At 47.0% G+C, this 12,877-nt stretch overlaps 5 protein-coding genes across 5 annotated transcripts; 3 read left to right on the top strand and 2 right to left on the bottom strand.

Moving 5' to 3' along the window:
- Window positions 1-3,366: 3,366 nt before the first annotated feature.
- Window positions 3,367-3,706, top strand: LOC149438332 (histone H4). Its single transcript, XM_089659853.1, has one exon. It carries the CDS (start codon window positions 3,383-3,385, stop codon window positions 3,692-3,694), a length of 312 nt encoding a protein of 103 aa, XP_089515979.1. The 5' UTR covers window positions 3,367-3,382; the 3' UTR covers window positions 3,695-3,706.
- Window positions 3,707-5,709: 2,003 nt separating this feature from the next.
- On the bottom strand, window positions 5,710-6,183 carry LOC149438333 (histone H2A type 1-like). Its single transcript, XM_089659854.1, has one exon. It carries the CDS (start codon window positions 6,158-6,160, stop codon window positions 5,768-5,770), a length of 393 nt encoding a protein of 130 aa, XP_089515980.1. The 5' UTR covers window positions 6,161-6,183; the 3' UTR covers window positions 5,710-5,767.
- Window positions 6,184-6,476: 293 nt separating this feature from the next.
- On the top strand, window positions 6,477-6,867 carry LOC149438334 (histone H2B 1.1). The gene has a single exon (XM_089659828.1). It carries the CDS (start codon window positions 6,477-6,479, stop codon window positions 6,855-6,857), a length of 381 nt encoding a protein of 126 aa, XP_089515954.1. The 3' UTR covers window positions 6,858-6,867.
- Window positions 6,868-9,764: 2,897 nt separating this feature from the next.
- On the top strand, window positions 9,765-10,245 carry LOC149438335 (histone H3). Its single transcript, XM_089659827.1, has one exon. It carries the CDS (start codon window positions 9,775-9,777, stop codon window positions 10,183-10,185), a length of 411 nt encoding a protein of 136 aa, XP_089515953.1. The 5' UTR covers window positions 9,765-9,774; the 3' UTR covers window positions 10,186-10,245.
- A 1,704-nt stretch (window positions 10,246-11,949) lies between these two features.
- LOC149438336 (histone H1B-like) lies at window positions 11,950-12,670 on the bottom strand. Its single transcript, XM_089659855.1, has one exon. The coding sequence runs from the start codon at window positions 12,662-12,664 to the stop codon at window positions 12,005-12,007; it is 660 nt and encodes a 219-aa protein (XP_089515981.1). The 5' UTR covers window positions 12,665-12,670; the 3' UTR covers window positions 11,950-12,004.
- Between the last annotated feature and the right edge of the window lie 207 nt (window positions 12,671-12,877).

Below are 12,877 nucleotides of genomic sequence, written 5' to 3' on the forward strand. Positions count from 1 at the left end.
GCAATGGCCAGAATAATTTGGACCAAAACCACATGAGCTGAGGTATCCAAACGTGAATGTTCCTTCATAGCAATTCTCCATGATGTACTATATGGGCCTGGTCCACTCTAAATGAATCCATTGTTCCGGTAGCTCCTTCTATTACAGACTTTAGCTACATGTGGAGGAAATTGCACTGACTTTTCATCACATTGCATATTAACTGACCATCTTAAGTCTAGGAAATAGAATCAAGAGGATATAACACTTTTTTAAGGAACCAAAAAATAGTCTTTATTCGACAAAACAAAAAAAAAGGCAAATACATGGCCTGGTGGTAAGATATGGCTGCCAGCTCCCAATTTATGTTCAAAACAAAAACTGGCTCCACTGTTTGCCAGCACACGGCTCAAACATATCTGGAAAATATGGGGCTCCGATATTCAGTGAAAGTTTGTTCAGGAATGAGAAGCAATTGCACACCCCCATAAGCAGCATAAAGCAAAGGGATGGTCAACTTTCTGTGTTGCTTCCAAACCACCTCTGGCATGCCAGGGTGCTTATGCAGGTCCTTGCTGCCAGTTCTTTCCTGGTGCCACAAAATATCCACTGGCCACAAATTGAGGTGAGTGGAAGACATGAAGGTGGCTTTTTTGAAGCTTGACCCTCCAGCAGGATCACTCCTGAAAAATGAGATCAAACGATCATTGACATTTCATCATGACAATCCCTTCTTAGTGTAGGCTAGCTAGAGTTTTTTTTTTTTAATTTTTAACCATTTCAGGAGTTGAAGTAAACATTCTTGGAGCATTTACTGTGTTTGGAAAGGCACAAGGTCCCCCCTCCCCCAGGCACACTAATGCTTACTTGAAGTGGATCCCCATCCTGATTTCATGATGTGCTTGAAGAGCTTGCCTCTCTGGGATCCGTGGCTCATGAATGAGTCTTTTTGGCCTCACACCAGAACAAGGTGCTTGTTCTGGGGGCGCTGGATAGGAAAGAGGGGCCAAGGAATGCTGGCGAGGAAACAACTAAATTAATGAACCGGGCTGCTCTGTGGAAAACTACTGTGCAGAGCAGGTATCGTGGGACGCTAATGCTAGATGAAGTCGCCGGAGACACTAATACAGTGATCAGTAAAAAATCTGTAAACTGTACTAAAGATACTGACAGGGGAGTGAAGGGGTTAACAGGGGGAGATCAGGGGGATAAATGTGACCTAGCTGTGCTTTTACTGTAAAAGTGTAATGCTTTTGACCCACGTGGATCTGCTTTCTTCTCTCTCTGGAATGGAATGTACCCAGGGAGAGAAGATTGCATCATTTCCTGTACCTGTGGAAGTGTAACTACACTTACAGGAAGATCACTGATAGGGCAGGGAGCAATCAGCAAATCCATGCTGAACATCACTGTCCATAATCTGCTGATTGATTGGTGGGGCACGGAACCACGGCACCCCTGGGTCGGCAGGAGCGTGCACCCATGGCCTGCGATCAAGGCGGGAGCACAAGTCATGTATATATGGATATGATTTTGTGCAGGGAGCCCGCCCTGTAGTAGTAATTCTGCTATAGGTTGGAGCTGAACCGATTTTTAAAGTCCTGCGGCGTGTGTCTTCCCCCATGTCAATTATCCTCAAATTATGTTGTTACAAAATCTAAAATAACTGACTTTTTTTATTTTTTTTTTAGAATTTAAAAGTTAAAATGTTATAATTATTTTATTATACCATATTATACATTTTAATTATAATGACAATTATACATTAATAATAGGAAATGTTTTCAGTGTGAGACTCTGGGGAAATGACATCTTATTCCAGGGACTGATCTTATCCGCCTTCCTTTAGTTGTGATGAGTTTCTCCTGAAGAACAGAGATCGTTCAATATATACCGAACAACGATCCTCCCGACTGAGGGAACAGATCTCATCACCTCCTTCACACTCCACGTAGAAAAAAAGATGTTTTACTATCTGAAGGAAATGTCTATAACTGTCATTGGATCAACTTTCTAATTGCTTTATTCAAATGTCCCGCCGGAATTCTATGTGACGTCACAGACAATCCGCCCTCTTATCGCCAAATCCGATACGGAGAACCGACCCTTCCACCCTTCGATCAACCCTTCCATTCATTCCAGGCTCTGCGATCAGCCAAACATCATTATAAGGACATTGCAAATATTCATATAAAGATCGTTTATTAAGATTTGTTTTCCCTCCAATCCCTCAGAATACAAAACCCGACAAGATCTAGTTATTAGTTTGTTGATTTAGTTGTAGAGAAGAGATCAATGAAAAGTCTACAGAACAAGAAAACACTTCCTGCACTAGAAACATCGACACCGAGATCTCCGGATACATTTCTATGGACTTCTCGTAAGACAAACATTACTGGCTGATGGAGACAACGCCCACATCTGTGATTGGCTCAGATTTCAAATCGCTGACAACACATTCTGCCCGCCGGGATTGTGTAGATCGTTCCAGACAAATATTCCGCCCGATTATACCGCCAAATCCGACCTGAGAACTGATCAGATGAGACATTTATCCGAGAAGTATTATCATCGCTTTCATCCCAAGTAGATGTATTGATGAGTCTGGAGATGGATTTCCATATTTACCGAATCATGTAACACATTGTGAATACAAGTATTGTAGATTCCATGATCACATCTGTATACGATCATGTCACTGACCGATATTTATGTGTCCCTCCTTCACACATGTAGCAGTTACAGATCCCCCCCCCCCCCCCCCATATCACATCCAGAATATTCATAAAACAAATGTGAAATGACTGGTAGGAATAAGGAGACTGCCAGAGAAATACGGACAATGTATCCAGAGAGAACATATGACATGTCTGAGGAACCAAATCGGTTTCCTCCTCCAAATCAGTCACTAAAAATCATCCAAATGTTTACAAGGGTCTAAATCAATGAAATTCTCTGCAGAGGAATGATTCGCTGTGACTCCGCCCCTTTCCATCAGTCTCCCTTCAGGTCCGCCCGGAATTCTAAACAGGAACGTGGGGCATCGGTATAAATGTTTGTGTTGTTTATTTCCAAGTCATATTTATCAATATTAAATTGCTGTTAACAATAGTAACTGGTGATGATGGTTTGTGTTCTGAAATGTGAAAGATGAATGTTTCTGTGTAATCTCCGAGGAAGAAATAGAGAACCATTGAGAAGAATGAAGAGATTTCTCTCCCGGAGATGGATTTATATATTTGAAATGTGTATAATGGTTACAAATGAATCCAATTTTGTGTAATGAATAAGTGTGACTCCGCCTCTTCCCAGGATGGTTCCCATCAGGTCCGCTCAGGCTGTATAAAAGGAAGGCGGGCCCAGCCCAGAGCTCAGTCGGTGTTTGCAGCAGAGAAGAATCGTCATGTCTGGTCGCGGTAAAGGAGGGAAGGGTCTGGGGAAAGGCGGCGCCAAGCGCCACAGGAAGGTGCTCCGGGACAACATCCAGGGCATCACCAAACCCGCCATCCGACGTTTGGCCCGCAGAGGGGGAGTCAAGCGCATCTCCGGCCTCATCTATGAGGAGACCCGCGGAGTGCTGAAAGTCTTCCTGGAGAATGTCATCCGCGATGCCGTCACCTACACCGAGCACGCCAAGAGGAAGACCGTCACCGCCATGGATGTAGTCTATGCTCTCAAACGACAGGGACGCACCCTCTACGGATTCGGAGGATAAATCCTCACAACTGCCCCCCTTCATCTTCACAAAGGCCCTTCTTAGGGCCCCCCACCTTCTCATACAAAGGGCTATTGATTGATGATCTCCAGGATTCTATCTGCTCCTCCTGGGGGGAGAAGGATTGCCTCTTATTCCAATAATAGGGGGTGATGAAACTATCCTTAAGTCATTCTATATAACAGGATGACGTCATGGAAAGATATAGTTCAGTAATTCCACCAATGAATCTGTCCAATCACCTGATTGCATGGTGTGTGACCAGTAATCGGGATGGATCTGGTTCGGAATGCCATTTTGCATTCTAAGGTCTGAGTGACATAAACATGTCGGTGATCGCAATGCGCTTGTAACGATTGTGGCCAATCTGAGCCCCGAATACTCACAATTGACGCTCATACAAAGAAACCGATTTGATTCTTCAGATATGTAATATTTCCTCTATCGATTCATTGTACATATTTATCTGGCAGTGTCATGATTACCTACTTATACAAGATATTTCAATATTCTGGATGTGATAAGGGGGGGGGTCTGAAATTGTTAAGGACATGATGGTATACAGATCTGATATAGAATTGTACAAAACTTTATCATCACATAGAAAGGTAGAGATCTATGACATGAATAATGTCACTGATGTTCTATATGTTGCGGGGGGGGGGGATCCTGGATTCTGAGAAGACAATATCTGAAAGTAATCATCAGAATCCATTTCTAGTCATTGTGATTTAGTCCGCAAACACATTGGATATAGAGGATCCTGGGGACAGAGATAACAGAACAAGGATTGACATGACTCAGTAATCACCGACATCCATCTGTAGACATTCCTGACTAATCAATACAACTGTCTGGAATTAAAGCGGTGATATTTCTCGGATGTCTCATCTGATGATCTCCTTTGTTCTCCGGCTCGGATTTGGCGGTATAATCGGGCGGAATATTTCTCTGGAACGATGTACACATTCCGGCGGGGAGAATTTGAAATCTGAGCCAATCACAGCTGTGGGCGTTGTCTCCATCAGCCAGTAATGCATTTGTTACGACTAGAAAAAAAACAAGTATTCGGAGATCTCTATTCCTAGTGCAGGAATGTCTCCATCTTGTCGGGTTTTAAGTACAAATAAAACATTTCACATGAATATCTGCAATGCTCGGAATGAATGGAAGGATTGATCGATCTTCGCAGATAAAACGGTAAATGGATGCAGATTGTCGGTAACGGTCCATAGAACTCCGGCGGGAAATTGGAATGTATTAGACAATTGAAGCAATGACAGTTTATTATTCAAATAAGACAAAAAAACAATGTGGGGAGGAAATGATCTGATCAGGAAATGTGATAATCTCACTGAAATCCTTTTCTATTTTTACCATTTAGAATTCGGATGTGTAAACCGGTTATCAGCTACAAATAACCCGCCCAATCCCTGGGCGCCGAGATATCACTTTCTCCCCAGAAAGTTCAACATAGAAATCCTTCCCGGCGTCCAAACCTCTTCCTATGGAGAAGCAGAGATGACACCCGGATGTAGAGGAGACTTACTGTCCGGACGGCGGGAAGGATTTCCACCTTTTCGAATTGCCATTACAAACACGTGACAGCTTCCATCCCAGAACGTCCTTTACTAATCCGAGATCCACAGAGCAGGACGGAGGGAAGAAGCCGCTGTCATTTCCCCAGAGTCTCACACTGAAAGCATTTTCTATTACTCTTTATAACTCTCCCCTCCCTCCTAGATTGTAAACTCCAAAGAGCAGGGCCCTCAATCCCCTCATGTTTTGCATTGTATTGTTCTGTCCCCCTTTGTAATGTACAGCGCTGAGCGAACTATTGGCGCTTTATAAATACTGTATCATAATAATAAAATCAATTACTTTACATCTTGTGATAATGTAAGTAAATGATCTCCGACTTCTCCTCGAGACTCCATCCCATAGAAGCGGGAGATAGAGAGGAGTGTGGGATTGGTGTCCATAGAAGCCGTATGTCCGCCCTTTGTATGGAGATGTGGGGGGCTCTGAGAAGAGCCGTTGTGTTGGCGGATAGAAGGGAATCCTGTGGGGGGATTACTTGCTCTTGGCGGCCTTGTGGCTCTCGGTCTTCTTGGGCAGCAGCACGGCCTGGATGTTGGGCAGGACTCCTCCCTGGGCGATGGTGACGCCGCCCAGCAGCTTGTTGAGCTCCTCGTCGTTGCGGACAGCCAGCTGGAGGTGTCGGGGGATGATGCGGGTCTTCTTGTTGTCTCGGGCGGCGTTGCCGGCCAGCTCCAGGATCTCAGCCGTCAGATACTCCAGGACGGCGGCCAGATAGACGGGAGCTCCGGCCCCGACCCGCTGGGCATAGTTGCCCTTCCGGAGAATACGGTGAACACGACCGACGGGGAACTGCAGACCGGCCCGGGACGATCGTGTCTTGGCCTTAGCCCGAGTCTTGCCTCCTTGTTTGCCGCGACCAGACATGATTGGATGACTGACGAATCACACACAGATAGGCCCCAGCAGCCGCTTCCTCTCCTTTATACACTCCATGCTCTGACGTCACACGCTGCGATTGGTTGCTTTAGAATTCAGTCAATAGCGGTCAGACTTGTTTCTACACCAATCTGTACTCGAGGAAAAGAAGCATGACGTCACTCCCCATCACATGACTGAGTCCACCAATAAAGGAGTGAGAAGGGATGAGACTCATTTGCATAGGCCGCCTATAAAAGCAGCACATGAGGGCGGCTCCAGCACACTTTCCCCGCAGCCAGCCAAGCAGTGGTGAATCTTTATCATGCCTGAACCAGCCAAGTCTGCGCCGGCGCCCAAGAAGGGCTCCAAGAAAGCCGTAACTAAGACCCAGAAGAAGGACGGCAAGAAGCGGAGGAAGACTAGGAAGGAGAGTTATGCCATCTACGTGTACAAGGTGCTCAAGCAGGTCCACCCCGACACCGGCATCTCGTCCAAGGCCATGAGCATCATGAACTCCTTCGTCAATGACATCTTCGAGCGCATCGCCGGCGAAGCTTCCCGCCTGGCTCATTACAACAAGCGCTCCACCATCACCTCCCGGGAGATCCAGACCGCCGTCCGCCTCCTCCTGCCCGGAGAGCTGGCCAAGCACGCCGTCTCCGAGGGCACCAAGGCCGTCACCAAGTACACCAGCGCCAAGTAATTCCCCCGCCCCCCGGGGCCCCATCATCCCAACAAGGACACAAAGGCTCTTCTAAGAGCCGCCCACCATTCCAATCACTGAGCTGTCATCACATTGTATTGCCGCTAGAGGTCCCCCACACGTCACACTTACACTGGACATTCGTTCTAGGGACGGACTAACCTGCACATTGGGGGGATGGGAGGATTGGCTGCAATGCTCAACACTCCCATTAGGTGTCACTATATTACACACATAGACGGGAAGGATTTTCTTGTTTCTCTTTTCTGCTCTGCTTGATACATTGTTACACGTAGTAGAGGCGAATGTTTAACTCTTCACTGACTGATATATGTGCGGCTGTAACATGGCATCAGAGGAAATTATACAGAAATCATGGAGACATTACTCCATATATTACTAGGAATAGATTTACTGATTTCATAGTACGAGATGTGGAAAGCATTACATTTCAATTTCATTAGGAACAATTACAAAATAAAGATGACAAACACCAAGCAAACATGTAATGAATTTCTATTAAGTGGTTATTATGGATCTGCATGGGGATTATCGGTGGAATATTTATTTTTAGGGTTTTTTTTTATTGGAGTTCTGACAGTATATAATACATGTGCTGGATCATTGAAGCATTATTAACATCCCAAATTTATTTTATAACCAAAAACATTCACATAATATCGAGACATTTAGAAAATCAAGGTTGATACAACTAACTCTTGTGTCTGGACAATGGATAGTAAAATATCCAGGAAAAAGAGGGGGGTGGGGGGGAATGTTTAGTGGAACAGAAGATAAGATGCAGTAAAAGAGGGAGTAGAAAGGAAGGTGGGGGTGTTAAAAGGGAGAGGTAAGTAAAGAATAGAGAGCACAGAGAATAGCAGGATCTCAGATGACTTATGTTTGGTTAAGTTAAACGTGTGAAATACATTAGTTCCCTCAGTAGCATTTGAAAGAGAATCATTCCTAGTGTTACCCTATCACTAGAGCCTGCCTGGTGTGAAGGGGGAACAGGTAGTGGAAGCATATATATCCCTCTATGGGGACGAGACGTCTGAATAGATACTAGGGAGCTCTGACTCAGATGTAGTGTAGCTCAGGTTTGTATCATCTGAGCTGAAGGGAAACATTGTCAACCTGTCCAGTAGGCTGGAAGGGCAGGTGTGGGATACAATTTAGTGATGTCATTGATCCATTTATAGTTGAAAAGGTTTGAGAGGTAGAGACTTGAAGATTCAGATGTTCTATGCAAAGTTGGCTGTTGAGGCCGTTTCAAATCTATTGACGGTGGGGGTAGCGACGTTCACTTTTTATAGGATGACTCTCCTGGCTGACATTAAACAGGAGGCTAGCCAAGGTTTGTGTTTCTTGACGAGCAATTGATGGCTAAGACCAATACTTTCGGCAATATAGTGTATATGCAGGAGTATATCCACCGAGAGGCAAACAAGGCGTTTGCCTAGGGCAGCAATTTTTAGGGGGGTAGCACCGCTTTCCAGATGAAGGGACCTTTTGGGCAGCGGAGGACAGAGCCATGTAGGGCCGCCAGCAGAGGGTTCGCACGGGTACCCTTGCAGTGACCCGGAGAGCAGGAGAATCAATGCGGGGGAGGGAAGTTGCAGGGGATGGTCCTGTACCTCTCCCTCTAGCAGCTGACGAGCCAGGAGAAGTGTCGGAGAGGAATGAGTCCGGAGGAGGTGAGCTGTGATGTATTCTGTGGGATCTCCCTGCCTCCCTCCCTACACTGATGGATCGTATGGGGCTGCACAAAATCTAAATACACCACTGTGTATATGTATGTATCTTTCTCTCTTTTTCTGTACAGCATTCTGTGAATTTCAGTTTAATACACAAAATGGAAAGTGGAGGTTATAAATTGTAATACGGTTAGATGCATTGGACCAATTTATTTCCCTCCCCCTTTACGTCATCTAATTTACTGAATTATGGACAGAAATAGTCCTCTCTCGGAGATTGCAATTCTTACATTGATAAGACGTTTGAATATATAATTATAAACATCTTTCTTATCAATGTTTTCCCATCTGGCAGTAAGGAGCTCCCAGAGAGATCGGGATATTCTGCTAACAGAGATAACCTGCAGATCTTGGCGGGAATTAAAAAAAAAAAACATTCTGAAAATATAAGACACATAAATAAAATAACGTTTGTTACAAATAAACTCGTAAATGTAAAATGAATGGGATGAATTGCTGCAGACTAGATGTCCGCCTCCTCACATCCTCAGCGATAGATTGTCATTGTGCCATCAAAGTCCACACTGTCATCGCCGGGATCTGATTGTCCTTGGAAGTGGGATTCGGAGAGAAAAGGCAGAAATCACATTGTATCTCCTCCCAGATCCGCACACAAGTCATGTCTCTTGTCATCTCGCTCTTCTATAGACAATACATTGCAGCCCTTCTGACTGTCCCTGTTAGTCCACAATTGTGCTGGATGGACCGAGATGGGCGACAAACGTTCTGCTTCTTAGTCCCGAACAGAGGAATCATCGGATCCGTGAGATCGGAGGAGGATCTTCTGTCATCCCATTCACTGTATTATGGAGGAATCCAGTCCGATGTCAGTGGATGTAATTGTTACATTGTACAGGGAGTCTCTGATCTCTGATTATTAGCAGATCTCTGATTAATCTTCTCTTCTTTGGTAGTAAGGAGAGCTCCGAGCATTGGATGATGTGGAGGACCTCCCCTCCCCCACCCCTGACACAGCGGGCTTCTCTACCTACAGAGATAACGTGCAGATCCTGGCGGGCTTTTTGAACATCCCGCTCTTTTTATGTAAACCAATCATTAGAAGGGGCGTGGCGTAGTTCTCCAATCAGAGGGCAGGGATGTGTATAAGTCTCTCTGCAGAGCGGCTTCAGTTCCCATTACCAGCACAGATCTGAGAAGTAATGGCTCGTACCAAGCAGACCGCCCGTAAGTCCACCGGAGGGAAAGCTCCCCGCAAGCAGCTGGCCACCAAAGCCGCCCGCAAGAGCGCCCCGGCCACCGGCGGAGTGAAGAAGCCTCACCGCTACAGGCCCGGCACCGTGGCTCTCCGAGAGATCCGCCGCTACCAGAAATCCACCGAGCTGCTCATCCGCAAGCTGCCCTTCCAGCGCCTCGTCCGAGAGATCGCCCAGGACTTCAAGACCGACCTGCGCTTCCAGAGCTCCGCCGTCATGGCTCTGCAGGAGGCCGCAGAGGCTTATCTCGTCGGACTCTTCGAGGACACCAACCTCTGCGCCATCCACGCCAAGAGGGTCACCATCATGCCCAAAGACATCCAGCTGGCACGCCGCATCCGCGGAGAGAGGGCCTAGACCCCCCGCAACAGACATTCCACACAACCCGCCAACCAACGGCTCTTCTCAGAGCCACCACCTCCCCCCACACAGAGCTCTACACTACCGGACTACAATGAATAGGATAGACAGGAATCTGTATAATATCAGGGGAATCGGGCAATTCCTCCTCTCCTCCCTGGGATCGGCATTCCCTCTTTTAAATCTTCCTTTCTAAACCGCTCATAACCATCCGAATGATCCCCCTCCACACGGAGATGTCACTATTCAACACAAATGTAACCAGCGCCACAAATAATATCGAAATTCTGGCATGAAAAGTCTGCGTTATGCTAATTTTAATATTTATACAATATTTAGTTCCTGTAGCTCTAATCAGAGGGGCATCTACTTCTCTACAAGATATCTGGGTGTCTGAATGGTTTTTATACATGAATATTCTTTGGATATCTTTTGTGGTCCCTTTACATACGTCAGTTGGTGTTATTTGTGCTTCCACATCTTTCCATGGTACAGTTTGCTTTAAGCGATTCTGTTGCTACTTGGAAAAAGGTTTTACTATAAAATAATACTTTAATACATTCTGTATCTGTATGACTGTCCTCGCCTCTGTTATCACCTGTTTTACCACTGCTGAAAAAATCTTCCAAAGCATCTAATACATTTGGGTGTGCTGGATGCCTGGATTTTCCTTTTTTATGTTTCCAACTAGATTTCTACTCGATTGTAAGCTCCCAGGATCAGGCCCTCCTATATTGAACTGTATTGTCTCCCTTTATATTGTAAAGCGCTGAGAAAACTGTTGGCGCCATAAATCCTGTATAATAATAATATTGGGGGTCAGTCATGTCCTCTATTACCTCCTCCGATACTACAACGGGCTCATCACAGATCACATCGCTCCTCCGGGGCGGGACACACGGACACACCGGGAGGAGTCTTCTTTCTGCTCTCCGTGTGCCGCCCCGGCCGGTGTTCTATAGAAAATACAATTCATCATTGTGGAGAATCTGGAAACTCCCCGAAACCTTTTCTGTCTCACGATTCCCTATCGATCATCTGGGGGGTAATCATTGCAGCAACTAGAACAGGTGACATTTACAAATATTCCTCTCCACTAATCAGAACATCCGGCGTTTTATCGGTCAGCCAATAGCAGACTGTAGCGGATCTTCCCCGGAGACTCGCAGAGCCCGGTGATCGGTTGTTTTCCTCCAAATGGCACCTGGAAAGCCGCTCCCCGTGTTGTATTGTGTTGTAGAGGCGATCCATCCATAGGAAGGAGTCCATTGTCCGCACAACACGATGTTCTCGGTGCGATCATTAGATCCCGTCCAGAGGATGATGTGTCCCCGATCATTACATGGCGTTTCCGTACAACTTCCACAATGGCCGCAATAATAATGAAGGCTGGGAATTCCTTGTAGAACGATCGGGAAATGTTCACTGTTACCCCTCCCCCCCATCCCAGTGTACGGGAAATGTTCATTGTTACCCCTCCCCCCATCCCACAGACAGTGTGCGGAAAATGTTCATGGTTACCTTCCCCCACCCCACAGTGTGCGGGAAATAACAGATCTCCAATTCGCATATGACCGATGTAGGTGTGTGGAGGGGGGTCGGGCCTGTGAAATGTATCGGGAGGGATCTCTCCTTTGGCCAACCAGGAATCATTGGATGACCTATAAGGGACAAGTGTACAATGTGAGGAGGATGGAGACTGGAGGAGGAAAAATGCGGCTCGTGGTCGGTGTATGTATGGAGAGCTCTGTTGGGGGGAGGTGGGGGGCTCTGAGAAGAGCCTTTGGGGGGTGGAGATGAAGGAGGTCGCCGCCCATTATTTCTTCTTCGGAGCGGCCTTCTTGGGCTTAGCCGCCTTCTTAGCTGCCGGCTTGGCCTTAGCGGGACTCTTGGCGCCTTTTTTCGGCTTGGCTGCAGCTTTGCTCTTCTTGGGGCTCTTGGTCACCTTCTTGGCGGCAGCCTTTGCCGGTCTCTTGGGGCTCTTGGCTGCGGTGGGGGCTTTGCCGGCCGCCTTCTTGGGGGACTTGGCGACCTTCTTGGCGGCTGGTTTCTTGGGCTTGGCCGCAGCCGATGGCTTCTTTTTGCTCTTCTTAGCGGCCGGTTTGTTGGGCTTCGCCTTGGCGCCGTCGGGCTGCTTCTTGTTGATCTTGAACGATCCGGAGGCCCCATGGCCTTTGACCTGGACGAGGCTCCCCTTAGTCACCAGCGCCCTGAGGGCGATCTTCAGGCGGCTCTTGTTCTTGTCCACATCGTATCCTCCGGCGGACAGGACCTTCTTCAGGGCGGCCAGGGACACCCCGCTGCGCTCCTTGGAAGCGGACACGGCTTGGACGAGGAGCTCGGACACGCCGGGACCGGACGCCTTCTTGATGCCTTTCTTGGCTCCTCCTCCGGCTGACGCCTTCTTAGCCGGCTTCTTCTTGGCGGCGGCCTCCGCTGGAGGAGGGGCGGCTGGGGCGCTCTCAGTCTCCGTCATGACTCGGGAAATGTTTCCACAATAGTTCATTACAAATCACACGGCGCTCCGCCTTATATACAGACCTTCTAACCCTGCGATTGGTTGACACACAACTCGACTCTGAGCTGCTATTGGTTACACATCAGACACGCCCACTGGCTGTCATTCCAGTGTTGGAGTATATTCTCTCCCTTCATGTGTTTCCCGGTAGATATAAAACCGATTTTAATC

This window comes from Staurois parvus, unplaced genomic scaffold (assembly GCF_062004578.1).
Source record: "Staurois parvus isolate SC_StPar_1 unplaced genomic scaffold, SC_StPar_1.0 ptg001192l, whole genome shotgun sequence".
Lineage (NCBI taxonomy): Eukaryota > Metazoa > Chordata > Amphibia > Anura > Ranidae > Staurois > Staurois parvus.

Excerpts from the sequence above, each read along its gene's own strand:
- LOC149438332 (XM_089659853.1), top strand. The coding sequence starts at position 3,383 with ATGTCTGGTCGCGGTAAAGGAGGGAAGGGTCTGGGGAAAGGCGGCGCC.
- LOC149438333 (XM_089659854.1), bottom strand. The coding sequence starts at position 6,160 with ATGTCTGGTCGCGGCAAACAAGGAGGCAAGACTCGGGCTAAGGCCAAG.
- LOC149438334 (XM_089659828.1), top strand. The coding sequence starts at position 6,477 with ATGCCTGAACCAGCCAAGTCTGCGCCGGCGCCCAAGAAGGGCTCCAAG.
- LOC149438335 (XM_089659827.1), top strand. The coding sequence starts at position 9,775 with ATGGCTCGTACCAAGCAGACCGCCCGTAAGTCCACCGGAGGGAAAGCT.
- LOC149438336 (XM_089659855.1), bottom strand. The coding sequence starts at position 12,664 with ATGACGGAGACTGAGAGCGCCCCAGCCGCCCCTCCTCCAGCGGAGGCC.